The sequence below is a fragment of the Malania oleifera genome, chromosome 12 (genome assembly GCF_029873635.1).
Source record: "Malania oleifera isolate guangnan ecotype guangnan chromosome 12, ASM2987363v1, whole genome shotgun sequence".
Lineage (NCBI taxonomy): Eukaryota > Viridiplantae > Streptophyta > Magnoliopsida > Santalales > Ximeniaceae > Malania > Malania oleifera.
Window position 1 is genome coordinate 34,651,681 of NC_080428.1, and position 12,646 is coordinate 34,664,326.

At 35.9% G+C, this 12,646-nt stretch overlaps 1 protein-coding gene across 2 annotated transcripts; it reads left to right on the forward strand.

The window, feature by feature from the left end:
* The first annotated feature begins 6,267 nt into the window (after positions 1-6,267).
* On the forward strand, positions 6,268-12,414 carry LOC131145147 (cation/H(+) antiporter 15-like). 2 transcript variants are annotated; one of them, XM_058094249.1, is made up of 4 exons: positions 6,268-6,562; positions 6,717-7,044; positions 8,044-9,030; positions 10,719-12,414. In XM_058094249.1, exons 2-4 carry the CDS (start codon positions 6,832-6,834, stop codon positions 11,997-11,999), a joined length of 2,481 nt encoding a protein of 826 aa, XP_057950232.1. In that variant the 5' UTR covers positions 6,268-6,562; positions 6,717-6,831; the 3' UTR covers positions 12,000-12,414. The 2 variants fall into 2 exon arrangements, with proteins under 2 accessions (XP_057950232.1, XP_057950233.1); XM_058094250.1 differs by having other exon boundaries at positions 6,300-6,562; positions 6,723-7,044.
* The last annotated feature ends 232 nt before the right edge of the window (positions 12,415-12,646 follow it).

The following is a 12,646-nucleotide window of genomic DNA, read 5'->3' on the forward strand; positions in this document are numbered from 1 at the left end:
AAGCCTCTTCCATTTTTATTTGATGTGGCATGATTATGGGTTTGATGAACTAAGCATGAACCCTTTTTGAAAAATTTATTGCTTTTAATTCTTAAGGGTTCATTATGATTATTCTTTTTATTTTTAATTTCGAGTGTAATGCTAGAACAATCATCCATTACTTCTTCTAAGCAAATAATTTTTAATATCTTCTTAAATTTTCTCTTTTCTAAGGTGGTATGATAATCTTTTAATCCACCTAAATGCTTTTCCACCCTTTTATTCTCATTCTTCAAAAATGATCTTTGCTTAGATAACTTCACTAGAAATTTATTCATCTTCAATAAAGTCTTATCTAGCATTTCATATGAAGGCATCTTTTCATTTATCGATTTAGCACATGATTCATCAAAAGATATATCATAGTTATTATATGAATCATTGCATGCTTGTTCAATAGGACTATCACAAAGAGTCTCAGATGATTCAACATACAATATACTGCGATATTTTTCATGAATAATCGAATACATTATTAACAATATTATCAACAGATGATTTAGCATATGACACAACATAGCATTCAGCACAAGAATCATTAATCAAGTTAGAGTGAGAATCATATACCTCATCGCTAATTACTAGCTCATGATTTACCTCCTTTTCCTGGGTCTCTCTCTATTTGTTTTCCAGCTCAACCCAGATCTCCTATGCATTACTACATGTCATAATCTCATGAAGAATATTAGTATATAAAGCACAGTACAATAAATCCATGGCATGTGAATTTGCATGCATTAAATTAACATTATTTTCTACTGGCATACAAATTCCCTTATCAATCACCTGTCAAGCCCTCCAATTCATAGATTTTACAAATATGCTTATTCGAATTTTCCAATGGGTGTAATTTACACCACAAAACAAAGGAGGACTTGAAGGTGATTGTCCCTCTCCGAATGGTTATACACCAATGTGAGTCATTCTGATCTTTAGCAAAAACGTTTAAGTCAATGCTACGAGGCTCTGATACCAATTGTTAACTTTGGTGTATTCCCAAGCGGGGGGATGAATTGGAGTTTTAAAATTTATATCCTAGGTTAAACGAGATAGCCGTATAACACAACCTAGGGTCTTTCAAATCATACACCAATTGCGTAGATAATGATATACATAAATTAAATCATGCACAACATTCACAATATAACATATACATGCAGTAAATATAAAGTGTGGAAATATAAATAAACACACGATATGTTATCGAGGTTCGGAAAATACTGCTTACATCCCCGCCTCTAGCTCGCAAGACCGAGGATTCCATTAATGCTCACTTAACAGGAGGAGCGGCACCAGTTACAACCTGATCAATTAGCATAGGGCTGACCTCAACCTTTACAACCAGAATGGTGCACCTAACTTTACTAACCGAGTCTAAGTCAATATGGGACTATTCCACAGGGCTAGTCTCCCTCTTCAGACCCACGCCTAGAATACAACAGATGTAAAATTTTATGTACAAACAAATGCTTCTTACATAAACATATATGTACTACAATACAACACAGTATAATCAATGCACCTCAATAATGTATGAACTATAAGCTCGGTGCTCTACGTGTGCAATCAACACTCAAGGTTATGTCTATAGTCTATCAAGCACAAGAGTGTTTTACAAGCTAATCTTTGAAAGCAAAGTATATCAAATCTCAATATCAGATTAGTGTTTCAAAGATGCTAGCAACAATATTTAAATCAACTCAAAAAAAATATTTTCCTCAATGAAATATGGCACAAGAGTTGTTTGAAAAATATTATAGCTTGTGAAAATATTTGCACAACAAAAATATAACTATAGGAATCTTGCAATGACAATGCAAAGATCCCCAAGCTACTAGGTTTTTCCCAACACTAGATTTATCAAATAAAATTTGTGAGAAAATCTTTTGCTTAACCCTCCAATGAAAATCACAAGCAAGAAAGCAAGTGAGGGTTCTTAGCAAATTAGAATGATGAATAAAACACTCACAAAGTAAGATTTCTCAAAGGAATGAAGTATTATGAGTGTATGAGGTTTGAATGAACAAATAGGGTTTAGGAAATTCGAAAAAGTTTTTTACTAATCCTATTTGCTAATCACCACTAATTTTTGCAAATGAGCCCCTATATATAGAGAATAGGTAAATTATGACCTTTGGGGATATATAGGGTATTATTAGATTTGTTTTAAAACCAATTAAGCAAATTAACCAAGTTTACTTAATTTTAACCCCGGTAAAAAATTAATTTAACTCGGGTGATTCAGGTGCCCGGTCTGAGGTTTGGGTATTTGAATAGACTTAGTCAGAAAATCAATTTTTAAAGGTTTGGGTGTCCGAAGTCAGGGTCGATTGGCTAAACAAAAGTCAGAAGCATTTTATCCACAGTTCGGATGCTAGAAGTTAAGTTCGGTCGCTCGAGGCCTTTTTGAACGCGAAGGTTCGTGTGCCCGGGTTGGTGAAAAGCACTCTGACATAGGTTCGCTTGCCCGAGGGCGATACGTTCATTACAAGTTCGGTTGCCTGAAACCTAGTCAACCCGCTGACTTCTTAGTGGTTCGGGCGCCCGAGGTGTTTTGAACATCTAGGGTTCGGTTGCCCAACCTCTCGTAGTGATTTTCATTTTAAGTCCAATTTTGTCTCAATTAATTCCCGTGATATGATAAGTGATATTGGGGACTTTCTTAAGTGCAAGTGCTGGGACCTAGGGTCTCTCTAAGGCCTTTTTAAGTATGCTATAAAACCTGGCGTCAGTCAACCGAAGGGTGTTATCTAAGGTCTCTCTAAGGTCTTGAGCTTATAGTTCTACAGGCAAGATATGCAGATTATTACAGACCTTGAATGATTATTATTACAGACCCAACGAAATGAAATTTAGATTACAACAATTAAAAACATTATGAGTCTTCATTTTCCTCAAGTTGCCATGTACCATCACTATAGTCTTCCTAATATGTTCTTGCACACAAACTTGGCAAACATTAAATACTAGAGTATTTGTCATAATCAAAACAGGGTATGACCCATGGGGTCAACAGACTTGTTTTGATAAAATCAGGACTAAGTATGAAGATGTTCAAAATACTAAGATGTTGAAAACTTGTCTCTTTGAAAAACAACTTTGAGTTTAGGATTCTTTTGACAAACTCTTTGATTTAACTTTGAAAACCATGTATGTTGAGTTTGTGACTTTAGGTGAAATTTCATAAACTCATGTGTTAGGTATGCATGCATTTGCTCAACTTTTATTCAGAAATCATGTAAGAAACCGCAAGAGTTACAAAATGTTCCTACCTCACACAACCCATATTACATATAATTCAACATAATGCTTCCTTTGGTTGTGCTCCGAGTACGTGACCTTTTGATCTTTCCTACTTCAATTGTCAACTCGGTCCAATTTTTGCCTTTAATTCAGTACTTCATGAATTCATCACTGGAACCTGTACTAAGCATGATCTACAAAGATAGGAAACACTAGGAATCAAAAATAGGTTAGTATCATAAAAATATATATAAACCATGATTATGTAGCCCCTAGAGCTAACAAGCCCTTGTTGACTGGCCTAAACATGTGGCCAAAACACTAATTTACATAGGCACCAGTAGACTAGCTCATTTTATGCTTAATACACCCAATCGACCATATAGGATATTTTGGCCCGAAATGTAAAGCCCCGGCTGACAGGTCCTTAACGTATTATTTTCCCAATCGACCGACCATACCATATTGGCTTGAAATGTAAAGCCCAACCGACTGGGCACTTTAACACGCTTAACCCCAATTGACTGGATCTTGGCTCCGGCATGCCGTTTCTCATGGATTTGAATTTTCGCCTTAGGCCAGTCGACCGGACCTCTTGGGTTGAACAATTTTTGAAGACGAAAAATAGTGAAAAATTCAAACTTAGTATTATTTTAATAAACAAACGGTCAGAAAACGATCATATTTTTGAAAACTCTATAAATACTTGCCCAAAGCTCTTAAATTGGTTGTTGACATTATTGATGCATATTCTTTCAATTATTGAACATTTATTTCAAAAGATCAAAGCTCTTTTACTCTTTCATCTTGCAAAATTTTTTAAGAGCATATACTTTACACTCTCCCACTCTTCTATTTTGAAAACTTTTCTTGGGAGAAATTTTTTTTGGGTTATTTGTAAAAGTCTTGAGCATATATAAGCTCATATATATTGCTTGAAAGACTTTATATTATACGTCAAATTCCTCCTCTCTTTTTCATCTTACAAATCATTTTTGGAGAAATTTTGTGAGTTATTCAAAAGGGCTTGAGCACATATTTACATTTACATATATTATTCTTGAAAAGCCTCTTTGTATTTGTGCTTTCATAAATAAATCTTATTTTGCAAATATTTTTTGAAAGCAAAACCCTAGGTTCTCCTACATTTTTATTAAAAATATTTTTGGAGAAATATTTATTGGGGTTGAATCTTTGAAGTGTTTATCATATACATCTCATTCAAAGATTGTAAAAATTATTTTGAGAAAATAGTCCCAAACTCTATTGAGCTTTAAATCCTATCATTTGAGAGTGCATATAGTGCTTTAACTTGTACATCTCTGGTTATTTTGAGAAGCATCTTGTCGTACACAAAAATTTATTTCATATCTTTTGTATCCCTGCAGTTCGAGTAGTGAACCGTATTTCAAGCATGGGGTATCGCCTAAGGAGGAGGAACTTCATTCTATAAGGATCAATTGTAACGGTTTGGCTCCGCCCGGTTAAGGGAGTTAGGGAGACTCCACCCTGTAAGGAGCTGCAAACAGTTTTTTGCTCCACTCCGTTAAGTGAGCAAGGTAGTGGAATCTTCAAGCAGGTTGACTTGAGGCGAGGACGTAAGCGAGTACAACTGAACCTTGTAAAATATTGTGTCTGCACTCTTTCTCTATTCTCTATTTATTTCCAGCACTTGCATGTTAATATTTAAATTCATTGTGATTGTTATATTTGTTTTAAATATTTGCATGCTTAAATATTTGTGGTATTTGCAATTGCTTAGAACGATCTTAAGTTTGTGTAATACTAGTTGTGGTTCTAAAAATAGGACATATTTGACCTAAGATTTTTTAAATACCTAATTCACCCCCTCTGGGGAATACACCATTCCTCACATATATATAAAACTTAAAATTACTAATAAATCACAAAAAAATAGCTAGTAATTATAATGTCACAAAATGTTTATTAGATGTAATTTTCATAAAAATTTAAGGATTGCACACATCATAAAACAAATAAACATAATCTAATATTTTTAAATTTAAGTAACCTATAAAAAATTCAAATATAGTGCTAAAAAACATAAACTAAAATTGCAACATTCATACTTCATAAATTAAAATTTTGAAATTAAATGTTAGTTCTTCTATGCTTAAAATATGAATACTAAATAGATAAAGCAAACTCAAATTTACATTAATTGTTTGACTCGAACTAATTGTTGGGAATTTGATTCACTTATAGTTCATTTTCTCAAAACATATTATACTTAATTAAGTGGCCAATTTTTCTAACGTAATTTATTAAATTAATATCATTTTATTAATTTATTTAATTAAGATTAGATGACGGGGTAAAATTATTATCTTAATTAAGGGCAAAGTTTTTTTTTTTTTACTGAATTTAACAGTTGACTAAAGGTCAACTAATTAACAGAAGGTTCATTTTGTCAATAAAATTAAGAAAAAAAAAAAAAAAAGCACTTACTTATCTTAATCTATACCATCTACTACAAAGTGCTTGAACTTGTAGAAGTGATATACCTCTAAAGCATCTTCATAATCATAGTTGTAAAAAACTCTTTATGTTAATAAAAAATAGTTAAATTAAACAAATATTGTAATCATACGGCACATGAACGATTAATAATTTTTTCAGACAAAATAACCCTTATAATAAGATGCTATGCATTTTATGCATAGCAAATATAACTAGTATTCGAAAATGAAAAAGCTGATACTAAGTTAGATGGATTGGAGTTAATATAAAAGGATATAAAAGTATTTTAATAGTTTAGTTAAGGATTGTAAATTCTCTTACAAATAGGGTAGAGGTTTAAGTATGATTTTGAAAGTATGGAATATTATCTTAGTAAACAAATATAAATTTCATTACCTTTTGATGGAAATGTCTGAAATGAATGATACAAGGAATGTAATAGTAGTTTTTTACCTAAAAATAAATGATTGTCCTAAAAATTTAAGAGATTGAGCGTCATATCTCAGGACGTTACCGGAATTTATTTTAATAATAAAGTCGTGCAGCCGCAGGGATTTCACAGAGGCCCCGCCGGGTGCAGAAGGCAAGCAAAAGAGGATGTGATGCGGTGGCCGCCCGCCATGCACGTTTGGAGGGGCGAGAGGAAGTGAGATAAGAGAAAGCCAGTCATTCCCCAACAAACCCAGTTCTCCAAATATAGATCAAAGATCTCCAAAAATGGGAAATTTTCAACGAACAGCGTGGGCAACCCTTCATCCATGCCTTGCGCCCCGTAACGTCTCCTTTTTCAAAATCGGAGGTGTTTTTCTCAGTACCCCGTTTTCTTTTCTCCGTTCTCTCGTTTGTATATCTACATACGATTAATTAATTTGGTTGATTCTCGTCAGTAGTTGTTCAATTCGATTATTCTTTTTTTTCCTATTTCATTTGTTGAATTTTTCCTTTTACTGTAGCTGAAGGGGTTGCGGCCGAGGCTGCGGCCGAGGCCGTCGTTGCCTTGGCAGTGAGGAGGAAGACGAAGAAGGGGAAGATTAAACTCTAGAGAGAGAGAGAGAGAGAAAGAGAGAGATGGGGGGAAATTCGAACTATACGTTGAGTGATACAGTGGTATGTTACTCGGGGAGGATAGGCACAAACAATGGGCTGTGGCAGGGAGACAATCCCCTGGCTCCGGCGCTGCCGATTTTCGCGCAGCAGATGATCGTTATCATTACCTTAATTCGTCTTCTCCGCATCGTGTTCAAGCCTTTGAAGATACCTCGCGTTATCCCCGAGATTGTTGTAAGCAATTTAATTAGGAACTTTTGAAGTTCATTTAACCATGCATGCTTTTCTTCTTCATTGTTGTTTCTTTCTTCGTCTTTATTTTTTTACTATCTTTTATTTTATCATTGTCTCTTTTATTGTCTGATTCCAAATAATGGTTCTGTCAAAGACAAATCATGCATCTTCAGTGGAGTTTTCAATGTGTGAAGTTATTTTTTTTAAATTAATTGCTGGGTTCTGTTGTTTTTCTTTTTAGGAGGGGAAAAAAGCACTGGATTTATATGTTTTTTTCGCTTTATTTATTTATTTATTTATTTTTTGTTTTTCTCTTTTGGAAGGCTTAGAGTGGTTCATCCAAGAAAAAGAAAAATTCTAACTGAAATTATAATTTTATTTTTTCCTTTTGTATGCCTCCTGCTTTGGTTGGGGGTGTTTGTGTGTGTGTGTGTGTGAAGGGACTTGGCACTGAACTTTGATCAAATTAAAAAAGATATGAATTGCTTTCTACTACTAAATAGCAACTATCCTAAATTTCCTTCCTGCCGGTGTCCATTATTCCAAAGGCACGGGAGTCTTGGAAGTGAACTTTAGGCCCATGCAGGATTGGTAACAAACTAGACACAAATCCTATGGGCATGCTTAACTTCTGGAGATTTGATTCTAAGGGGAAAAATAAAATGGGTTCTCTGGCATTCGAAAATTTGATTTTGTTAAGCATGTGAAGGCTCAATTTTTTCCCCTTAAATTCACCTTGCCTTTCATTTCATCATTTATTTGGTGATTTTTTTAGTAACAATTACCAGAATTTTTTCATAAAGCATCCATTGTTAATTAACTCAGTTAGTATGATTTTTTTTTTTAATATTTTTTATAAAAAGGTGACAATAGATCTTTCTCAAGAGTTTGTTTGTATATTAGTTTATGGTAATGATTCTCTATATTTTTTTATTTGGGATCGTCCATGAACATCTATAGTGGTTAATGACAGGCTTTACGGAATGGTTTTGATTGCAGGGTGGTTTGTTATTAAGTCCTTCTTTATTGGGAGAGTGGCATTATTTTAGGCTATCAATTTTCCCTTCTGGCAGCGTGCTTGTATTAGATACATTGGGAAACTTGGGCGTCCTTTACTTCTTCTTCCTTCTCGGCCTGGAGCTTGACATAAAAACAATGTTACAACCTGGCATGGAGGCCCTGCACATTGCCATGGCTGGAGCTGTCCTTCCATTCATTACTGGGGTAGGCGTATACTTCCTTCTGGTCAGTGGAAAACTAAATGTTGGTGGTTTATTTTTCTGTAGTGCCGCACTCACTGTGACAAGCTTCACAGTTCTCACACAAATCCTTGCAGACCTCAAGCTCCTCCATGGAGACATTGGCAGAACAGCCATGAGTTCAGCCATTATCAGCGATCTATTTTCATGGGTTCTTCTTGCAATGGGAGTAGCAATAAGTGGTCAGAATAAGGCTCTAGAAACCTTTGGGGTGTTGGGGTCCACAGCAATCTTTGCACTTCTCTGTTGTTTTTTGGTCAGTCCAACTGTTTCATGGTCATTAAAGGGAAGTACAGAAGGCCAAAACTTGAGTAAGTTCCACATATGTCTTATACTTACAGGAGTTGTGCTTGTTGCACTTATGGCAGATCTTTGCGGGGCACACTCCTTTGTTGGTGCATTCTTGTTTGGACTTTGTATACCTGATGGGATGCTCAGGGCAGTTCTCATAGAAAAACTTGAAGATGTTGTGTCGGGGGTTTTGCTACCACTCTTTTATGGGGTTAGTGGGTTGAAAACCAATCTTAGTGATTTCCCCACGGATGTCATGAGTTTGGGAAAGGTGGTGTTGGGTATAGGTTTGGCTTGCCTACCTAAGGTTGTCGGTGCTATTGGTGTTTCTTTCTTCCATCGGATGCCACTTTTAGATGGGATGGCACTTGGAGTGCTTATGAACTCCAAAGGCCTCATGGCATTGGTCATCCTTAATATTGCGCGGGAGAAATCGGTACTCTCTCTCTCTCTCTCTCTCTCTCTCTCTCTCTCTCTCTCTCTCTCATGCAGATGCACTAGTTATGTGTTTATCTGTAGAAAAAAAGTGGCTAATGGATAATAGACTAATTTAAAGGATCCACATTTGCCATTTGACTTTCTCGCTAAGGTTGGTTTTTGATTGCTTGGGACTGGATGCCAAATTGTGAAGTTTATGTCAATTGCAAGACGATATATCTCAAAATTAAAAAAAAGAAAGATATTGAACTAATTTCTATTATGGATTATGCCCAGAACTTTTGCATCATATAAGTAGGCTAATTTTATGGGGTTTAACTGTTTAAGATTTAAGTTATAATACTTAAAAATGGATACTGACACTTTATTCATTTTCTTTGGAGTCTTTGCTCTAAGCAGGCTGCACATGTGAAATTCTTTATTGGACCTTTGAACTTATTAGTGACATATGAACATTTACACTCATGCTATGCTTAGTTTATTAAAAGTTTAAAACTGAGGGCACTCTTTGATTGAGCAAATTTTAGGTCTATAAACTCTGACACACACAAACTTGCAGGCATGCAGAATTTGTCTAGTTTAAAATATGGATTACTCTATTGCTTGACCTGTTTTATACGTGCTTGTGTACATGTTATACATACTTCCTTTATGCTCTTTAGGTGCAGTGCTTTGGCCAGCTCTTAAAAAATTTGTTTTTACCACGCAAAACCTTTAAAAGCACACTTATATACTGTTGTATGTTTTATTTTTTAAAGTAAGTGACAGAGTAATAAGTGGCAATTCAGTAAATGCAGGAAAATCAACTTTATGTGCAAACAAAATCAACTTCATTGCACAGTTTGAGGGTTCGAAAATACTGTGAATTTTTATTTTTTTAATGAAATAAAATTTAGGATGGAAATACTCTTCCATCCCTCTTTTTGTATTGAAAATTCTATAAGAAAATTCCTTTACATAAAGTCATAAACTACAGATATTTTTTGTTTGAATAAACTGTTGAAGAAAATGTACTGCAAAAATTTGTTGTACAAACTGTGAGGGTGGTATACAGCTTCAGATGTATGAAAGGATCATTGCAGTTTGCTCACATAATTAACCTGTCCATAATGAATCTACTGATTACTAAGTTTTTTTTTTTTTTTTTTCATTTCAAGTGTCATTTATTAAAAATTCGTTTTGCTCTGGCCATGGTTTTTTATAGATAACCACCTTCTATATGCTGTTCTTCTGATGTGCGGGGAAGGGATGTGAGGGTAGCAGCTTAATTTGAACATCACGCAGAGTACATCAAATGGCATTCATGATGTCTGAAAATTGTGTCATGTATATTTTTCTGTCATTAATTAATTATAGAAATTGGTAAAGTAGAAAAAAATTTGTTCATCTGGCTTTGAGGTTAGTGGCATGCCTCAATCTTGTACAGTTGCCCACCCCCTAAAACTTTTAAAATTTTGTTTTATGGATTGAATTCACCATGGAAAGTTACTGCACCTTGACCTTAAGGTTAGCAAATGTGTGCTTGGTGCCTTGGGGAATGTTGATCACATAATAAAATTAATAAACTATGTGGCTCTTTTTTTTTTTTTTTTGGATTTTTCAATTGTCTTTCTTAGGTTGGAAGTATTATGCTTAAAAGCTAAGTTCTTTTTTATATTACAAATTTTACATGTACCTGTTTTCCAGGTTATTGATGACCTTACATTTGCCTCAATGTTGATTGCAATTGTGTTGATGACCATTGTGATAACACCCTTAGTATCAGTTCTTTACAAGAAAAAAAGGAAATTCCATCTGTACATCCAAAGGACCATAGAAGGGTTGAAACAGGGTACAGAATTACGAATCCTTGCATGCATTTACTCGGTGCAAAACGTCCCAGGCATCATAAACCTTCTCCAAGTTTCTAATGCCAGCAGGCATTCCCCTCTCTATGTCTTTGCTCTCCACCTTATTGAACTCACTGGGCGTGCTTCTGCCATGCTTGTTGTCCACAGCACTCGCAAGTTGAATGGCCACAGCCTCAGCGGCGTAGAGACTGATGCAGACCAGATTGTTGATTCCTTTGAGAAGTTTGATCAGGAAAATGAAGCAGTTGCAGTTCAACAACTCACTGCCATGTCGTCTTACACAAGTATGCATGAAGATATTTGCAGCTATGCTGAAGACAAGCGTGTGGCTCTCTTAATACTTCCATTTCATCTGCAGCAAAAGATTGATGGCAGCATGGAGGAAGAAAACCCTTCTATAAGGGGCATAAACCGGAATGTGCTAGGGAATGCACCATGCTCCGTGGGCATCTTCCTTGACCGTGGGTTTGGTGTGCAGTCCAGCAAAGTCATGCGAATTGCCATGCTCTTCTTTGGTGGGCCTGATGATCGCGAGGCTTTGACTTATGCATGGAGGATGATGGGAACCCATGGCATTAGTTTAACTGTTGTTCGATTTGTTCCTGGTGAGGATGCAGCAGAAGTGGAGGTCTTGGACATTCCCAACAAGGGTCATGGGATTTTGACCATATTGACATACAATGAGTGCCAGAAGCAGCTTGATGATCAGTTTCTAAACGATTTCAGGCTGCAAACAGTGAGAGACGAAATGGTGTTATACTCAGAGCTGGTCTCAAATAATGGGGAAGAAACTGTATCACTGATAAAAACAATGGACCATGATTATGATCTGTATATAGTTGGCAAAGGGGATAAGGTCGTTTCTCCTCTCACAGCTGGGCTCAATGACTGGAGTGAATGCCCCGAGCTGGGGCCAGTAGGGGATTTGCTAGTCTCATCTGATTGTGCAGAAAAAGTTTCAGTGTTGGTGGTGCAGCAATATGTTGAGGCACAACCAGTCAGCTGTGAATTGGAGATGTCAGAAAGCGCACTGAAACAAAAGATGTCATTTGAGAACTATAGCTATCCAAATATGTCAGCCAACCACGGTGCGTCTGAACTCCGGTGGATTCCTTGAGGGCCAAAGCTCCATGCACGATGAACCATTTCAAAGACCCAGGATCACCTTCTACATAACATTTGGAATGTGCCACTTCATTTGGTGTTGAGTATTCCATTTGTCTTTGTTTGCAGTGGCAAATGGTAGCATAACTATGGTAATCCGTGAGTATTTGTTGTACTCGAAGGAAAGTTTTTGCCTATTTTCCTAAACTAACAAAGAACTGCAAAGACGCCAATAGTAGTCCAATTTGAAACCAAGGTAAGGTCATTTTCACCTAAAATAAAGGCTTTTCGGACCATTCTCTGGCTGTTATCATTGCTTTCTCTGCCCATCAAAAGGACCTTCTTGTTCTCGGGCTGTAATATGCACAAAAGTTTAGTCATTTCCCTCAAAAAGAGGCGCAGGATCAATTATCTGCCTTGCAAAATCATTTATGCCTAGTGTTATACAAGAAATGCCTACGCTTTGAATTGCCCACTCCACACAAACTTGACATGGTACAAGCTGGGACACATTTCCTGGGGCTCCTAGCTTTTCTCAGCTGAGAGAAGCATTGCCACAAGTAAATTTATTATTTCTTCGACTGAGGGCCACAATCCATGCATACATGAGTTGGTGGGTTTCGGTAAAAATAATATAAAGTTGGATCTTGGTAGCTGGAG

Bases quoted from the DNA above. Each gene is read 5' to 3' on its own strand.
- LOC131145147 (XM_058094249.1), top strand. From the start codon at position 6,832: ATGGGGGGAAATTCGAACTATACGTTGAGTGATACAGTGGTATGTTAC. The intron at 7,045-8,043 runs GTAAGCAATTTA...TTTTGATTGCAG, and splicing joins GCGTTATCCCCGAGATTGTT to GGTGGTTTGTTATTAAGTCC. The intron at 9,031-10,718 runs GTACTCTCTCTC...CCTGTTTTCCAG, and splicing joins ATATTGCGCGGGAGAAATCG to GTTATTGATGACCTTACATT.